Genomic DNA, 19310 nt, shown 5'->3' with positions numbered 1-19310 from the left:
CCTCATTCAAATTACATCAACTTAATTTCAAAACCAAACAGTGGCTGTCATTGGTGTTGGTCTCCCTCTGGTTGAAGATTTCCCTGGGTTGTCTTTGGTCTTTTGCTGCAAAGATGTTTCATATGAAAAAAAGGTACCTTTGATAGTGTGTGTTTTGCTGGCAGTTACTCTGTCGATTTGCAGTTGGTCTCAGTCTAATTGTCAAAATGTCTGCTTCTTTATACCCCCAGCATTGATTGTCTCATTAGTTTGACGTTGGCAAAACAATAAGTTCAAAATAGATTGATTTTTAGTATCCTGGGTCATATTTTAAACTGATTGGTTCAAGTTGAGTGGTTGTCAAAACAGCAACCAAAACTCAGGTATTTGTTTCACAACCAAATCTGATATTTTCAATTTTCCAGTACACTGTGAGACTGCTAGTCAGTCACATGACAGGTGCCTGCAAGCACTCAGTGCAAAAATAGCTTTCACTCTCTCTTAAAGGTACAGTACACTCCTTCAACTTCACAACAATAAGTGGTTTGAATGATAAATTGTGTAAGCTCATTTTATATCTTTAGAATATTAAGCATTGTCTTCTGGTTATTGCAGCCTCTGATGTCCCTTAAATTAATCCATATCTACCCTTTCTAGTTCTCGTTCCAGCTGTTTTGTTGCCTGTAAAGGAATATACTTTGTGAGGTTTGCTATGATTTGTTCATAACTGAAAATACTGTTTCAGGTTCACTATCATTCTATTTTATATGCAATATATTTTTTAAATCCTTTGAGAAAATTGTTGTAGAGGCTGAGGAGCTCTTACTTATCATAGTTTGTAGATATGGATCCAGAGAGACACAACTGATTCTTTTCATCTGTAGTGAAATAAGCTATTCCTGAATACTACCTGTGTTTTGTAACTTAAAATTAATGCTTTAATTTTATTTCCAGCTTCAAAAAAACATGAAGCTGCAAAAGAAGTGTTCAGCAAAATTCCACAAGACTCTATAGCTGAAGTGTATGCGAGCTGGGAAGAATATGGAATGGATTTCATGCCTCCAGCAGAGGAGGAAAATGCTATCCGGGAACATTTGTGCATAAGGGCTTATCTGGTAAGGTTACAATAGGAAATTTCACAGTTCAAGCTGGTCAGTGCAATTGGAACAGGTATATAATTTAGATTAATGAACTCCCAGTTTCATGTTCTCATTGTAGCATTGTTGCTACAGTTTGTAACAGAGGAAAGTTTGATCATAAATTGGAGTTATATGAATATTTAATTAAAGATTAAATTTATGATTTCAAAATAGAATCTGCTGGGAGGTTTTGTATTCTGATCAAAATTTCTTCCTACTTTCTTCTGTAATTGAAGTTTAGAAATACATGTCAGCTATTTTTCAAATGTAAGACTTCAACGCCTCTCACTTGTGAAAAGTCCTGTTTCATCTTTTTCACCCATGTTAAAGAGGGTGTAGTCTTTTCTATATTCTGTTTCAACAAGCTAAATTTTATAACTTGTGCTCTTCTCCAGGAAGCTCATGAGATGTTCAACAAGTGGTTTAAATGCATGCAGTCAGCACCTCAGGAACCTACCATTTCTGCAAGTGCAAGTTTCACAGAGACAGTGGCTCATGAACACAAACAGAAGCAATTTCAGGTTCAAAATATATACAATTTCAGCTGTTGCAATGTGTTTTACCCTGTATTTGGTGTTGATTATTTCCTTTTCCAAACAGAGTGATTATAAGAACTGGAGTGATGAATTGGAAATTCTCACCAAAGAAGTAAAAGAGAAGATCTGTAATGTCTTGCTTTTTGTGAATGGAGGATGGTTGATTGACATCAGAGAGGTAAACTCTAAATGGAATATTTATTAACCAAAAATTCTGAATATTTTTAATTAGTAAAAGTCAAAAGGAAAGAAGGTTTTTTTTCATCTAAGCTTTCAGGTGTCTTTAAGGTTCTATTTAATAATCAGTGATTTTTATTACATTCATTTTTTTCATAGTTAATTTTGCATATAGCAAATCAGTAATTCACCAGAATTCTAAGCTGTAATAGCTGATTTCTGCATAACTTTGAATCTTGACATGCAAATAATAGATGAAATTAATTGAGTTAGAATAAGGAGCAGTCAAATCGACAGGTTGCAATTTAATCCTGTCTTGCCCTATAGAGCTATTATTTTGTACTTCAAAATCAGAAAACGATATCAGCCATTAATGTATGCAGGTTTGGGTTTCATTGTCGTTGACAATGTTATATGGCTTTGGTAGAATATTTTGAAAGCATGTTTTCTCTGGCTGCTTACGCATTCTCTGTGTAGTAGCATTACTGGTAGAAGCCTAACCTAGGGCTGATTTCGAAATAATGATACCCAGTTTTGAGAGAAACACACCATTCAGAAGTACTCCATACCAGAACTCCCCAAGTGAAGTGAAGGGGGAAATGCTAAGTTTCAACTGCCAGTTAATTTAAAGGTCTCCATCAGAAATAACCTGAGAAATGATGTTTAAAGTTTGATAGTACAGTCATGCTTCAGAGAATGGTGCGAATCAGGTATTTGATTAGATTAGATTACTTAGTGTGGAAACAGGCCCTTCGGCCCAACAAGTCCACACCGACCCGCCGAAGTACGACCCGCCGAAGCACAACCCACCCAGACCCATTTCCCTACATTTATCCCTTCACCTAACACTACGGGCAATTTAGCATGGTCAATTCATCTAACCTGCACATTTTTGGACTGTGGGAGGAAACCGGAGCACCTGGAGGAAACCCACGCAGACAGGGGGAGAATGTGCAAACTCCACACAGTCAGTCGCCTGAGGCGGGAATTGAACCCGGGTCTCTGGCGCTGTGAGGCAGCAGTGCAGTGTTATGCTTCTGAAGTATTTGCACTTCTGCTGTACATTTCTTTCAATAAGTAGCGACTTCAGACATTTTTCACTATATTGCTGTATCCCAGTACTTGAGTACCCACAACAATAAAACTTAATTCCTATTCATAGTTGCTAAGCTTGCAGGGAACATAGAAGTGATTCTAAAAATTTCTGTAGGTATGGGAAGAGAAAAAGATTAGTGAAGTCAAATGCAGGTCCCCTACAGTTAGAAACAAGGGAAGTTAGAATTAGGAACAAAGATGGCAGATCAATTTAGGGATTCACGGTAGGCTATTCGGGTCTGAGAAGAAATTTCTTCACTGAGAAAGTGGTGAGCCCATGGAATTCTCTGCCACAGAAAGGGGATGAGGCCAAAATATTGCATGTTTTCAAGGAGTTTGATCTAATTCTTGGGGCTAAAGGGTTGAAAGGTATGGGGAGAAAGTTGGAACAAGGTACTGAGCTGATCGTCAGCCATGATCATTGTGAATGGCAGAGCAGGATCGAAGGACCAGACGACCTTCTTATGCTCCTATTTTCTGTTTGTGTCCCAACAATAACTCAACATATGTCACCACCACTCTTGTGGGAGAAAAGAACCATAAAATAGGGAACTACAGTGGTCCTCTGGATCAACAGCTTTGTAGTTCATTTCAGAGATACCAGGCTGCTACCTGAAATTTTTAAGCATGAAGCCATTATACAAGTCCCTCAGGTGTCTCAGGCACTGACATCTTAGGCACTCTGATTGCACTGGAAAGTAGGAACAGGAGTGGCCATTCACCCACTCAAGCCTGTTCAGCCATTCAATCAGATCATGGCTGATCTGTGGCCTAATTCCAAATACCTGCATTTGGCCCATGTCCCTATACCGTTGCTTATCAAAGATTTATCTGTATCAGATTTCAAATTAACTGTTCAGCATCCACTGCTGTTTGAGGAAGAGAGGTGTGAACATTTACCACACGGTGGGCGGCACGGTGGCACAGTGGTTAGCACTGCTGCCTCACAGCGCCAGAGACCCGGGTTTAATTCCCGCCTCAGGCGACTGACTGTGTGGAGTTTGCACATTCTCCCCGTGTCTGCGTGGGTTTCCTCCGGGTGCTCCGGTTTCCTCCCACAGTCACAAAGATGTGCGGGTCAGGTGAATTGGCCATGCTAAATTGCCCATAGTGTTAGGTTAAAGGGGTAAATGTAGGAGTATGGGTGGGTTGCGCTTCGGCGGGTCGGTGTGGACTTGTTGGGCCGAAGGGCCTGTTTCCACACTGTAAGTAATCTAATCTAATCTAATCTAATCTAAAACTTTGTGTGTAGAAGTGCTTTCTAATGTCAAACAGTCTGGCCATAATTCTCAGACTATGACTCCTAGTTATAAAATGCCCAATAAATGGAAATAGTGATCTTTATCTACCCTTCCTTTCCCTGTTAATATCTTGAAGACTTTGATCAAATCACCTCTTAACCATCTAAACAGGCCTAATTTGTATAATTTCTCCTCCTACTGTGACTCCTGATGTCCAGGTTGATTAGATTCCCTACAGTGTGGAAACAGGCCCTTCGGCCCAACAAGTCCATACCGACCCTCCGAAGAGTATCCCACCCAGATCCATTTCCCTCTAACTAATTCACCTAACACTATGGGCAATTTAACATGGCCAATTCACCTGACCGATACATCTTTGGACTGTGGGAGGAAACCGGAGCACCCGGAGGAAACCCACACAGATATGGGGAGAATGTGCAAACTCCTAACAGACAGTCGCCCGAGGCTGGAATCAAACCTGGGACCCTGGTGCTGTGAGGCAGCAGTGCTAACCACTGAGCCACCATGCTGCCCTAAGTGTATGCCTGTTGGCAGTTACAGCAAATGCAACCATTTATTAAGTCTCATGTCTTTCTGCTGAGGTAATAAATTGCCTTGAGAGAGTTTGCTTGCTTGAAACAAAAGAATATGTGATGTTAAATACTTAAGCAATCAAGCTTATTGTCCCTTATGTCTTAACTGATGTATAGGTATCAATGTTATTACATTCTGTAGAATGTGTATTTTTAACAGAATTTATTCATGCTTGGAATAGAATTAATTAAAAACAACAAGAGTAACGGTTGTATCCAGCATAATCTATGGTGTGAATGTAAAATCAGTGTATAAATAATCATTGTTCAAGGTGAGGTGGTGAAATACACAAAATAGAGCTGCGTAGTTAAAATGACTGATTACAGAACTGCAATAATACTTAATTCTAAACAAATACATAGATTTGTCATATAGTTTCAAAGTAATTGCTTCTCTTTAAGATATTATAAGTAAGTTATACCTGTACTGACTAAATTTTAGGCGCGTAAGAGAGGATCTAATTGAAACAAAGATCGTGAAGGGACTTCACAGGATAAACGGAGGCTATTTCCTTTGGTGGGTGAATCTAAAATAGAGGAATGAGTTAGGATATTTTGAGGAATGAGTTCAGAAATGTATTAATTCTGAGGGATATAGATGTTTAGAATTGTCACTAACAGGGTTGCGGATGCTCAAGTTTGTGGTAAGTCTTCGATTTCTCAGGCAATTGAAGAATACAGGTGTGAATAGGAAAGTAGAATTCAGGCTGTGAGGGTCAGCCATGTTTGTAATGAATAGTGGTGCATGCTTGAAGAACTGAATGGTCATCTACATGTTGTTCCTATGCTCTTATTACAAGTGAAATAGTAATGTTTCATTTACTTATTGAAATATTTTTACTTTCTTCAACTTTTTAAAAAGTGATTCTTGGCTTTAATGATTTAGCAAAATTTTCAGTTCAAAAGAAGCAAAAACAGCTCCATTTCACACAGTATTCGAATGAAATGTAGTTGATTTGGAGCAGCAAAATTTCTAAAGTTAATTGAAGTATTTAATGTACCTTAGGATGCTGAAGAAGATGCTGAGCGCAGTCACCAGTTGAATTTATTACGCCAACTCTGCCTACCAATGATGTGTTTCTTGCTTCACACAGTACTACACAGCACTAAACAGTACCAGCAGTGCTTAAAACTGGCTGATATTGTTGCATCAGAGCAACATAAGCTTTATCAAGTAAGTTGGATACTATACATTGTGACCAATTTAGTACCTTTTGCTTAGTTTTATTTATAAAATTCCATAATAAATTATTAAATTGTTTGAATGTTCTAAAAGTAGGACTTCAGTAAATTTCTATCAGTCATGATATTTAAATATGCAATTCAGATCAAGGTGAAGGATCTATTGCTTCTCCGTGACATGTAAAAAAAAATGTTCAGGAGACCTAAAAGCTTTTGAAATATTTCTTGCAGAGATTAAATGGATTTAATGCATTACTATTCATGACTTTGATGAATATGCAGACCTGCTTAAATGTGTGTTTACAATTGCATTCTAAGCTTTAGAAAAGGTTCTTATCAAAAAAGTGATCATTATCAATAACATGAAGAATTGACTCAAATGTCAGTGTCTAGTTATTATGCTGCTGATTTTTGGAAAAGTCAAACTGCTATTTTTGTGAATTAACTAAAGCTGATTTTTGCAGCAACTGCTTTTCACTTAAGCTAGTCCATTGCTGTAGTATCATTGAACATTTACGGAAAAGGAGATCCCTCTTTTGTGTTTATCCTAGTTTTCTCTAAGAAGTATTCAGCTAGTTGCACTCCATTGTCTCCCCCCACCCCCATGTAGTTTTTATCCTCTTCATATATTTATCCAACTTGTTTTTAAAAGCCATGATTAATTTGCCTTCCCAAATATTTGGATAATACATTCAGGATCCTATCCATTTGCAACATTCAAATTTTTTTTTGTCATCTCGCCAAACCTTTGCAATTCTTCTTAAATTGGTGTTCCTTGGTTCTTGACTCCTCTGACAATCAAAAATATATCTTGCTTGACTTTGTCCAGAATCCTCAATGTTTTGAAAACGTCTTTACCCAACTTTCCTTCAACCTTCCTTTCAGAGAGAACAGCTCTAGCTTTTTCAGTCCATCCACATGATTTAAGTTGCTCATCCCTGGAACCATTCTTGTAAATACTTTCTGTCCTTCCTCAAAAGTTATCACACCTTGACGCCAAGAATTGGGCACAACATTCCAGTTAAATCTGAGTCAGTGTTTAAATAATTTATCGAGATTAATTTCTACAGATTTATATTTAAGATGCATGATACGACATGTAATCTATAAAGTTACTGTTTTATGGTACAGGTGCACAATCCTTTATCTGAAATGCTCGGGACCTGCAGATTTTTGGAATTCAGAATTTTTCGAATTTCAGAATAAGTGACAGTTTGGTGAAATGTTTAAAAATCTGACTGGAGGAGCAGACCCAGTCAGTAAAATGGGCCTTGTGACAGAATTGAGGCCTGCCGTAGCTGGGCCACGCCTCCCGCACATCACATCTGAGTGACACGCATCAAGTGGGTGTCGACTTGGGTTAACTGTTTGCATGCGAAACAACCTTGTTAATGAGAAAAAACTTGACAAAAAAAACCTTTGGACTTTGGAGCTTTTCAAATTTTGGATAAAGGGTTGTCTACCTGTACTGAGCAAAATGTGTTTTAAGAACTTAATTTAAATTTAACACCCACTTATCAAATTTTACTCCTCTGCATCTCATTCATTCTTGTGTATGAAAAATTGGCACCACCTGGTACAATGAAGGCCTGTGCTCACAGTTCCCCAGACAACAAATTCCAATCATTGTTGGGATAACATTTTCCACAGGTATATAGAAGTGCTTTTCATCCTTGAGAAACACAGAAGAGTTCCCATGAAAAATTAATCCAATTTCCCCCTATCTCCATCATGATGAATGTCAGGAGGGAAGCTAAAAATGTAAAAGTAAGTTTTTAAGGGTAACATAACTCCACAATCACTTGTTCAAAGGAAGTGAACTTCCGAAGAGTTAGTTTAGGAATCCTTGATAGTGATTGTAAAATATGAAGCAATGATTTTATATTAACATGGATCAGTACAGGCCCATCGGCCCTTGATGTTGTGCCAGCCTTTTATCCTACTGTGAGATCAGACTAACCTACATCTCCTTCATTGTACTATCTTCCATGTGCATATCCATGAGTCGCTTAAATGCTCCTAATGTATCTGACTCTACTACCACTGCTGGCAGTGCATTCCACTCACCCACCATTCTCTGAGTAAGGAAACTCTGACATCTCCCCTAAACCTTCCTCCAATTACCTTAAAATTAGCCTTCTCATGATAGACATTTCCATCATGGGAAAAAGTCTCTGGCTATCCACGCTATCTATGCCTCTCAACATTTTGTACATCTCTATCAAACCACCTCTCATCCTTCTTTGCTTCAATGAGAAAAGCCCTAGCTCCCTCAACCTTTTTTTCATAAGACATGCCCTCCAGTCCAGGCAGCATCCTTGTAAATCTCCTCTGCACCCTCTCTAAAGCTTCCGCATCTTTCCTATAATGAGGTGACCAGAACTGAACACAATATTTTAAGTGTGGTCTAACCAGGGTTCTGTCGAGCTGCAGCATAACTTTGCAGCTCCTGTCCTCCCTCAGCACACTATAATGCTATCCCTTATCAAGAATAAGGGCGGCACGGTGGCACAGTGGTTAGCACTGCTGCCTCACAGCGCCAGAGACCCGGGTTCAATTCCCGCCTCAGGCGACTGACTGTGTGGAATTTGCACGTTCTCCCCGTGTCTGCGTGGGTTTCCTCCGGGTGCTCCGGTTTCCTCCCACAGTCCAAAGATGTGCAGGTTAGGTGAATTGGCCATGCTAAATTGCCCGTAGTGTTAGGTAAGGGGTAAATGTAGGGGTATGCGTGGGTTGCGCTTCAGCGGGTCGGTGTGGACTTGTTGGGCCGAAGGGCCTGTTTCCACACTAAGTAATCTAATCTAATCTAATCTAATGCCATTCCCCCTCTTCTCTTGCCTCCCTTTCTGTCCTTCCTGTAGCATTTGTATCCTGGAACATTAAGCTGCCAGTCCTGTCCATACCTGAGCCTTGTTTCTGTAATTGCTATGATATCCCAGTCCCATGTTCCTAACCATACCCTGAGTTCATCTGCCTGTCCCATGTTCCTAACCATACCCTGAGTTCATCTGCCTTCCCTGTTAGGCCTCTTGCATTTAAATGAATGCAGTTTAATTTATCAGTCCTACCTTGTTCTCTGCTTTGTCCTTGTCTGCCCTGACTGTTTGTTTGACTCGCTTCTTTACTCAACTGTACCAGTCTTCGATTGATCTCTTTGCTCCCTATCTCCCTGGGTCCCCATTCCTCCCACCCACACCGCACCTTCCTTGGTTAAATCCTCCCATGCAGCTCTTGCGAATCTCCCTGCCAGCATATTAGTCCCCTTCCAATTCAGCTGCAATCCGTCCTTCTTGTACAGGTCACTTCTACCCTTAAAGAACTTCCAATGATCCAAAAATGTGAATCCCTCTCCCATACACCAGCTCCTCAGCCATGCATTCATCTGCTGTATCCTCCTCATCCTGCCCTCTGTAGCTCGTAGCACTGGGAGTAATCCAGATATTACTACTCTTGAGAACCGCCTTTTTAAATTCTTGCCTAACCTTCTATATTCTCCCTTCAGAATCTCAACCTTTTCCCTTCCTATGTCTTGGTTCCAATCTGTACAATGACCTCCTGCTGGTCCCTCTCCCTTTTGAGAACATTCTGCACCCTCTCTGAAACATCCTTGATCCTGGCACCAGGGAGGCAACACACCATTCTGATTTTTCGCTGCTGGTCACAAACATCAGTTTGTGCCCCAGACTAGTGAGTCCCCTAACAAAATTGATCTGTTGGAACCCAACGTACCCCTCATTGCGTTAGAGCCAGTCTTGATTCCAGAAACTTGGCTGTTTGTGCTACATTCCCCTGAGAATTCATCACCCCTACATTTTCCAGAACAGCATACTGTTTGACATGGGGATAGCCACAGAAGACTCCAGCACTACCTGCCTACCCTTTACCTTTCCTGGAGTTAACCCATCTATGTGACTGTATCTGCAACTTTTCTCCCTTTCTGTAACTGCCATCCGTCACACGCCCTTGTTCTTGTAAATTTCTCATTGCCTCTAACTCTCTCTCTCCAACCGATTTGTTCGAGCTCATAGGATTCGCAACCAATGGCGTTCTCAATAACATGTAAACTCTTCCCTAAACTCCCACATCCGACAAGAAGAGCATGTCACTCTACTAAAGGCTATTTTTGCTATATTCAAAAAAATCGCAAAGAACAGAGGTCCCAGAACCAAACAATGAGGAACACCACAGGACGCGAAGCTCCAGGCTGAATATTTTTCATCACCCACCAGTCTGAGTCTTCTATGGGTCAGCCAATTCTGTATCCAGACAGACAGATTTCCCTGTATCCCATGCCTCCTTACTTTCTGAATGAGCCTCCCACGGGGAACCTTATCAAATGCCTTGCTAAAATCCATGTATACCACATCACTGCTCGACCTTTATCAACGTGTTTTGTCACATTCTCAAAGAATTCAATAAGGTTTGTGAGGCATGACCTGCCTCAGACTATCTCTGATCAAACTATGGTTTTCCAAGTAATCTTAAATCCTGTGTCTCAGAATCCTCTGCAATAGTTTGCCCACCACTGACGTAATTCCCAGGACTATCCCTATTCCCTTTCTTGAAAGAGGGAATAATATTTTTTTAGTTTAGATTACTTAGTGTGGAAACAGGCCCTTCGGCCCAACAAGTCCACACCGATCCGCTGAAGCGCAACCCACCCAGACCCATTCCCCTCCAGTCACCCCTTCACCTAACACTATGGGCAATTTAGCATGGCCAATTCACCTAACCTGCACATTTTTGGACTGTGGGAGGAAACCGGAGCACCCGGAGGAAACCCACATAGACACAGGGAGAATGTGCAATCACTGTGCCACCGTGCCGCCCACTAATTTGTCACCCTCCAATTATCTGGAAAGTGAGGGCACAAAGATCACCACCAACAACATACCAATCTCTTCCCTCGCTTCCTGTAGTAATCTAGGGTATATCCCGTCTGGCCCATGGATCATTTTTTTCAAAGGTTTCAGCACGTTCTCCTTAACATCATATTGGCATATCAGTCTGTTTCACACTGTCCTCAGAAAGGTCCCTCTCAGTAGTGAGTACTGAAGCAAAGTATTCATTAAGGACCTCCCCTACTTCCTCCGACTCCAGATGCAAGTTCTCTCCACTATCCCTGATTGACCGACCCCTCACTCTGGCCATCCTCATCTTCCTCATCTAAGTGTAGAATGCCTTAGAGTTTTCTTAAATCCTACCCACTTAAAGCTTTTTCACGCCTCCTTCTAGCTCGCCTAAGTTCATACTTCAGTTCCTTCCCAGCTACCTTGGAACCTTCTAGAGCCTTGTCTATTCCTTGTCTTCTCAACCTTAAGTAAGCTTCCTTCTTCCTCTTGAATAGATGTTCCACATCCCTTGTCACCCAAGGCTCTTTCAACCTACCATCCCTTTCTTACCTCAGTGGGGTAAATCTATCCAGCACTATCATCAAGTGCTTCCTAAACAGCCTCCACATTTCTGTTGTGCATTTCCCTGAGAACATCTGTTCCCAATTTAGGCACCCTAGTTCCTGCCTAATAGTATTGTAATTCCCCCTCCCCTAATTAAATACTTTCTCATATCATCTGCTCCTATCCTTCTCAATGAATATAGTAAAGGTCATGGAGGTGTGATCACTCACACTAAAATGCTCTCCCACTGAGAGATCTGCCACCTGGCCTGGTACATTACCAAGCACCAATGACTTCCCCTCTACTTGGCCTATCTACATATTATAGGCAAAAGTGAGGACTGCATATGCTGAAATCAGAGTCTAGATTAGAGTGGTGCTGGAAAAGCACAGCAGTCAGGCAGCATCCAAGGAGCAGAAGTTATGTTTTGGGCAAAAGCCCTTTATCAGGAAAGGGCTGCTCCTCGGATGCTGCCTGACCTGCTGTGCTTTTCCAGCACCACTCTAATCTAGCCCCTATCTACATATTGTGTCGGGAACTCTTCCTGGACACATCTGACAAACACTGCTCGATCCAATCAATATTCGGGAAGTTAAAGTCACCCATGACAACAACCCTGTTACTTCTGCATCTTCTGAAAATCTGCCTCCCAACTTGTTCCTCTGCCTCTCTGATGCTATTGGGGGATCTATCGAAAATTCCCAATAAAGTGACTGCACCTTGTTTCTGACTTCCACCCATACTGATTCTGCAGACAAACCCCCCCTTGACAATTTCTCTTTGAGCAGCTTTGGTACTAGTCCTGATTAGAAATGTCATTCCTCCACCCCCACCATCTTAAAAAAATCCTTTTGCAATATCCAAACCCTGGAATATCAAACAACCATTCCTGCCCCTGGGATATCCAAGTCTCCATAATGGCCACAACATCATAGTTCCAAGTACTGATCCATGCTCTGAGTTTGTCACCCTTCTTCCTGATACTACTTATCTTAAAATAAACACAGTTCAGCCCATCATATTGACTGTACCTTTGCCCTATCCAGTGCCTATCTCTTCTCACAGATTCTCTGCATGCTGTATCTGGCTGTTCACTACCTACTCCATCATCTGATTCATAGCTCCCTTGCCAATCTGATTTAAACCCTCCTGAGGAGCTGTAGCAAACCTCCCACCCTGGATATTGGTGTCCCTCCAGTTGAGGTGCAGCCTGTCCTTTTTGTACAGGTCCCACCTTCACCAGAAGATATCCCAATGATTCACATCTGAAGTCCTCCCTCCTACACCAGCCCTGCAGCTGCACTCACTTTCTATTCCTAGCCTCAAGAGCACATGGCACCAGTAGCAATCCTGAGATCACTACTCTGCTCATCCTGCCTTCTAGCTTCAACATAACTCCCTATATTCTCTTTTCAGGTCCTACTTCCTTTCCCTGCCTATATCACTTGCTGATATCTACCATGACTTCTGGTTGCTCTCTCTCCCCCCTAGTCACTCGATCCGGGACATCCTTGACCCTGGCACCCGGGAAACAATACATCATCCAGCGTCTCGCTCGCAACCACAGAATCTCCTGTCTGTTCCTCTCCTGATTGAATCTCCTATCATTATCGCTCTCCTATTCTTCCCCCCTTCCCTTCTGAGCCACAGAGCCAGGTTACGTTCTCGAAACCTGGCTGCTGTGACTTTCCCCTATAGATGTTCCCCCCCCCCCCGACAACAATATCCAAAACAGTATGCTTATATTGAGGGGAATGGTCACAGGGTCCCTGCACTGTCATCTGTTCCCTTTCCGTCTTCTGTCACCCAGCTACTTTTATCCTGTAGCTTAGGTGTGATTACCTCCCTGTAATACATCAGTTCCTAGCCATCCCCGTGTCCGCGTGTACTCTTGTTGAGCCTTTGCTCTGCCTATTCATGAGGTAAGTCTTGAAAAGGGAAATTTACTTTCCTGGCAGCTCACTGGTCCTCGCAGTCACTGCTCCTGCTGCAAATGTTGAAGGGTGAAATGTGATATATCAAGTATTGTATAAAACTGCTATAGAGTTTTAATTTAGGCTTTCTTTTGTTTTTCTATATAACAGGTATTTTCGAAAGAGGAACTTGCAAACTTCTTGCATTTGCTGCGAGAGTCTTCACTCATGCTGTTGGATCAGAATCTTGATCCCTTAGGATATGAATTACAATCCTAGTGAATATTCAAGAGTTGCAAGAGACTTTGATTCTATCCAAAAATAAATATTAGCAATTTGCTGATTCTTTTACGCTCCTTCCTCTTTTGGAAGATTTAAAGTTCAATGATCAGACAATTGATAATATTTGGATATTCAATCTTGTTGAAAATGTATGTAATATTTCGTACAAAAATCTTTTTCCACCTTAATTCAAAGTATTGTCATCTGATTGCTTCTATTTTATAATTGTTACATGCCGATAAAGTAGAAAAGTTTCTAAATGTTGTGCTAATGAAATTAACCCTACTATTCTTCTGTCAGTAAAATTATTCCATGAATTCTACAGACCACATGCATCCCTTGCATTGAACATGCTGACAAATCAGCAAGGAACGATTTAGTCATTCTATTAAGTGCACCATTACTCTGCTTTCTGATTATCTAAATTTTAAATTAATGCCGTTGGCCAAGCACATGATGTGTGGTAGCACTTTGGTTTCTGAACAACAAAATTTGTGTTATGGTTTCCACCATTTATTTTTAGTCATGATATATACAGTGTTTTAGTAGTAGTAGTCATTAAACAGGCCTGCAGACTCATGAACTCAACAGCAGTTCTACTTGAGATTGACGTCACAATTGGAGAATGCAGCAATCTCATAGCCTAAGTGAAAAGATAACAACTGCATAAATTAAAAATAAATCCATTGCAGCTGTTCTGCTGTCTGCCCTTTGAATCTTACATTTTAATTTTTACCCATGTGTTTAGATTATTTAGACTTTCCTTGGTTTACTCATAGGCATCCCAGCCTTCCCAACTTTTTATGTGCCATTGCATCAAAATCTGGGTGGCCTTTTGGTACTAAACTCAAGAAAACAAATAAGTGAACTCAGTATTTAGCAACAGAAACTAAGTGCTGGAGAAGCTCAACAGGTTCAACAGCATTTGTGGTTAGAGAAACACAGTTAACCTTTCAAGACCAGTGACCATATGTCAGAAATTTCTATTGAGTATCTCTTTTTGATCTTGCTTGAATCCAGCATATATAGTTCTTGTGTTTTATTCTAATATTTAGCAGTACTGGGGAAAGAAATAGTATGTGTTTAGACAGGACATGGATTGTAGTCTATGGTATTGTTGGATAGTGGTCCCGGAGTTTCGACAACTTGTGTCAAGATCCTAGAATCTAGTACTTGCGTTCTGTGATAGCCGTCACTGTGGAGGAAATTTTAAAATTTGGGAGGAGCAGGGAAGGAATATTTTCGTTACATTATAAATACCTGTGTTTTAAACCTTTGGGGAAATTGTGTTATGTGGGGATTCTGTCAGCTGTGAGAAATGGATTTTGAGAGTATTGGGGAGACTGGGGGGACCATGTTTTGTTGCGCTATTCGGAAGAAATTGTAGGTTTAACTGAGATTTGTATTTTTTTAAGTAATTGCCAAAATTATAAAATTCTCTTTTATAATTATTGGATGCCAATAAAGTTGAGAAGATTCCAAATGTGCTGATGGAATCTATTCTTGTCATGAAAATTATTCCATGAATTCTGCAGATCACATGTATCATATGCATTGAGCATACTGGTAAATCTCCAAGAAACCATTAATCATCTTTCTGATTATCTAATGTCTAAATTACTTCAACATAGCTGAAACAATGGGACCTTGGTGTACAATTCTGTAGATCCCTGAAGGTGTCAACACAGGTGGACAGGATGGTGAAGAAGACATACAGGATGTTTGCCTTCATTAGCTGGGGCATAGAATATAGGAGCAAGGAAGTCTTGTTCTGACTTTATAAAACATCGATTAAACAGATGGAATACTGAGTGTGGTGACCAGAACTGCACAATTTGGAAGCAAGTGATTGCACTGGAGAAGGTGCAGTGGAAATTCACTAGGAGGTTGCCTGTGGTAAAATGCCTGAGTTTTAAGGAGAGACTGGTTGGGCTGGGTTTGTTTTTATAGGAGGAGAGGAGGCCTGAGGGGGTATCTGATTGAAGCATACAAAATTGAGAGGCATAGCAGGAGTAGATCGTGAGAACTATCTTTCCCCATAACAAACGTGCCTCAGACTAGAGGGTATATGTTTAAGGTGAGGAACAAGTGGTTTAGAGGCAATCTGAAAAAACATTTTTTCACTCAGATGATAGGTAAATGGAACATGCCTAACAAAGTGGTGGAGTTGAGTACTCTTGCAATGTTTAAGAGGCATCTGGATGAGTACTTAAAATGCCAGGTCTTAGGCTGTGGACGAAGTGCTGGTAAATGGGATTAGTTTCATTTTGTATTTGTTGGTCAGCATAGACATAATAGAATGAAGGGCCTGCTTCGATAATGTATGATTCTGACTCTAAATCTCTGCAATTTTGATGTGGTTCCTGATCAAGTGGTGTGCACTGCATTACAGTCACTCATTCATATTACCAAATAGTCTGTTTTCACTTGCCATCGATGCAACATGGATGATGATAATCAGAATCTTTTTATTTGCTTGACATGTTTCCAAATTGTTTTTAAATCCTGCATTTTCTCTCTGTTCATTTGTCTTTTTTGCCTTTCAACGTGATCTACTTCCAAAAGTAACTAAATAGGTGTCTGGTGTTGGTTTGGGTGAAATCTTGTGTATTTATGCAAATCATTTTCCATAATACTAAATGGAACATTGAATTGCAGACAAATTTTATATTTTCAATAATCACAACTAAGGTGTTAAGTTTTTCAATATATGTATAATCAATGCAGTTTGAAGGCTGTGACTAGTTTCAGATAGCCATTCATCTCTGAAAAACAACTGTTTACCTTTTATTTAGGATAACAATAGGAAGCAAACCATTGAATTCATTGAATCTCTTGAGACAGAATTGTCAGTGATTTTTTTTTAAGGATCCCATTACAAATTCACTTGTCACTTTGAAACTGACAAGCAAGAGAGGTTGGCTGTGTTTTATCATGTTTGCAATTTTAGTGAGGAGGAACACTCCCTATTCTTGCTATTATGTGAGGAATATTTTATTTGTTGGCATTTAAAGCATTTTTTGGTATATTAAATATATTGAGATGCTTAACAAGAGCATTGAATATCACAAATCAATTTCTAGGTAGGCAATCACAGATAACAATATCAGGAAAGGTGATTAATAATTTGAGTTGCCAGAATTGGAAATGTAGAATGGAGGCTTGTCAGGCTACAGGGAAGACCAAATGAATGGAATGATATGAAAACAAATAAGTATATTAATGCTGTGGTTTCAGATCAGGAATCAGGGTAGGTTGGCAAGTAGATAGACAATGAGTGAAAGGACTGGAAGTGAGTTAAGCTGCAAGCAGCATACCTTTGGTTAAGCTCAAGTTTGTGGAGATTGGAGCTACGGATTTTATCTCAAAGTACCTGACATTGGTGAAAGTTTCTATAGCAAGTATGTCAAAGATGTTGCTGAGGTAGAAGTAAAAAGGCTCCGTGACATGGTCAGAAACTCCTTGCAGGCTCAACCACAAACCCACCAAGGTTGTGAATGATGTCAGTATGCTTCAGATTATAGAGAGGGACTAGAGTTTGTGACTGGAACCAAGGGCAAGGATTGCAGTGTGCCCAATATTTCAGAATCATAGAGATATCCAGCACAGAAACAGACTTGTTTTGTACATGCCAACCAAATAAATAATAAATCTAGTTCCATTTTTCAGCATCTGGCCCTTATCCCTCTAAAACTCTTCCTATTCATATACACATCCAGATGACTTTTAAATGTTGTAATTGTACCAGCCTCCAACACTTCCTTTGGCAGCTCATTCTAGACATGTACCACCCTCTGTGTGAGGAAATGTTGCTCCTCCGATCCCTTTTGGATCTTTCCCCTCCCAATGCCTCCAAGTTTTGGACTCTTCCACTCTGAGGAAAAGACCTTGTCTATCCACCCTGTCCATTTCCGTCCTGATTTTGTAAATCTCTAAGGTCACCCCTCAGCCTCTGGCACTCCAGGGAAAATAGCCCCAGTGTATTCAGCCTTCCCCTCCAGCTCAAACCCTCCAACCCTGGCACTATCCTTGTCAATCTTTTCTGAATCCTTTCAAATTTCACAACATCTTTCCGATAGAAAGGAGACCAGAAGTGCATGCAGTATTCCAAGAGTGGCCTCACCAATGACCTGTACAGCCGCAACATGACCTCCCAACTCCTATACTCAATGCACCGACTCAATAAAGGCAAGCATACCAAATGCCACCTTCACTATCCTATCTACTTGCAAGTCCACTTTCAAGGACCTATGAACCTGCATCCCAAGGTCTCTCTGTTCAGCAAAACTCCCCAGGACCTTACCATTAAGTGTATAAGTCCTGCACTGATTTGCCTTTCCAAAATGCAGCACCTCACGTTTTTCTAAATTAAACTCCATCTGTCATTCCTCAACCCATTGGCCAATCATGTTGTACTCTGAAGTAACCTCCTTTTTTTGTCCACTACACTTAGAATTTTGTTGTCACCTGCAAACTTACTAACTATACCTCCCATGTTCAGATCCAAATAATTTATGTAAATAATGAAACACAGTGGACCCAGCACTGGTCCTTGGTCACAGGCCTCCAATCTGAAAACCCTCCACCATCACCCTCTGTCATCTACTTTTGAGCTAGTTCTGTATCCAAATGGCTAGTTCTCCCTGCATTCCATGACATCCAACATTGCTAGCCAGTCTCCCATGGGGAACCTTGTCGAACGCCTTACTGAAGTAAATGTACATCACATCCACTGCTCTGCCCTCATCAATCCTCTGTTACCTCTTCAAAAATCTCAAGTTAGCGGGACATTATTTCCTATGCACAAAGCCAAATTGACAATTGTTAATCAGTCCTTGACTTTTCAAATACATGTAAATCCTGTCCCACACGATTCCCTCCAACAACTTGCCCACCACCAATGTCAGGCTCACTGGTCTATGGAGCAGGAAGAGGGGGCATTGGAAGAGGATACTGTGGTTAACTGTGTCAAAGACTGCAATGAAGATAAGGAGGGAACAGTTTCTTATGGCCATAATTTGTGATTTTGCTTTGGCAATTATGAGTTATACAGCACGAAAATTGACCCTTTCATCCAACTTGTCCATGTCAACCGGATAGGCTAAACAAATCTAGTCCCATTTTCCAGCATTTGGCCCTCTCTCAACCTTTCCTATGCATATACCCATACAGACGTCTTTTAAATATTGTAATTGTATCACCTCCACTTCCTCTGGCAGCACATTCCATACAGGCACCACCCTCTGCATGAAAACGTTGACCCTTATGTCCCTTTTACACAGAATCACAGAAGACGGAAACCAACTTTTCAGTCTGACCAGTCCACTTCATACATAATGCCAAATTAATGTAATCCCACCTGCCTGGTCCTGGTACATATCCCTCCAAACCTTCCTTATTCATGTGACCATCCAGATGTCTTTTAAACGTAATTGTATCCACAAACACCACTTCCTCAGGCAGTTCATTCCACATGCAAGCCACCCTCTGTGTCAAAGCTTTGCCCCTTAGGTCCTTTTTAAGTCTTTCCCTTATCAGCTTAAACCTGTGCCATCTAGTTTTGGACTCCCCCACCCAGGGGAAAAGAATTTGGCTATTCATAATATTCATCCCGCTCATGATTTTAGAAAGCCACACCTCCAGTGCGGGGAATGTGAGAGACGAGGAGCTCTCTGTGATGGGGGGAGTGTGAGGGAGATGAGGTGCTTTATGTGATGGGGGGAGTGTGAGGGAGATGAGGCGCTCTATGTGATGGGGGAATGTGAGGGAGACGAGGA

At 40.9% G+C, this 19310-nt stretch overlaps 1 protein-coding gene across 1 annotated transcript in view; it reads left to right on the top strand.

Annotated features, from left to right (window-relative positions):
• nup107 (nucleoporin 107) overlaps positions 1-15016 on the top strand; it is a 56645-nt gene extending 41629 nt beyond the window's left edge. The window contains exons 24-28 of the mRNA XM_043708883.1: positions 934-1094; positions 1514-1639; positions 1719-1832; positions 5767-5934; positions 13423-15016. Of these exons, the coding sequence (XP_043564818.1) occupies positions 934-1094; positions 1514-1639; positions 1719-1832; positions 5767-5934; positions 13423-13530 (677 nt within the window). The 3' untranslated portion in view covers positions 13531-15016. The remainder of the gene's footprint in view (positions 1-933; positions 1095-1513; positions 1640-1718; positions 1833-5766; positions 5935-13422) is intronic.
• Positions 15017-19310: the final 4294 nt, after the last annotated feature.

This window comes from Chiloscyllium plagiosum, chromosome 19 (assembly GCF_004010195.1).
Source record: "Chiloscyllium plagiosum isolate BGI_BamShark_2017 chromosome 19, ASM401019v2, whole genome shotgun sequence".
NCBI classification, from domain to species: Eukaryota; Metazoa; Chordata; class Chondrichthyes; order Orectolobiformes; family Hemiscylliidae; genus Chiloscyllium; species Chiloscyllium plagiosum.
Note: the sequence above shows the minus strand (reverse complement) of the source record. Positions and strands in the feature narration are given on the sequence as shown.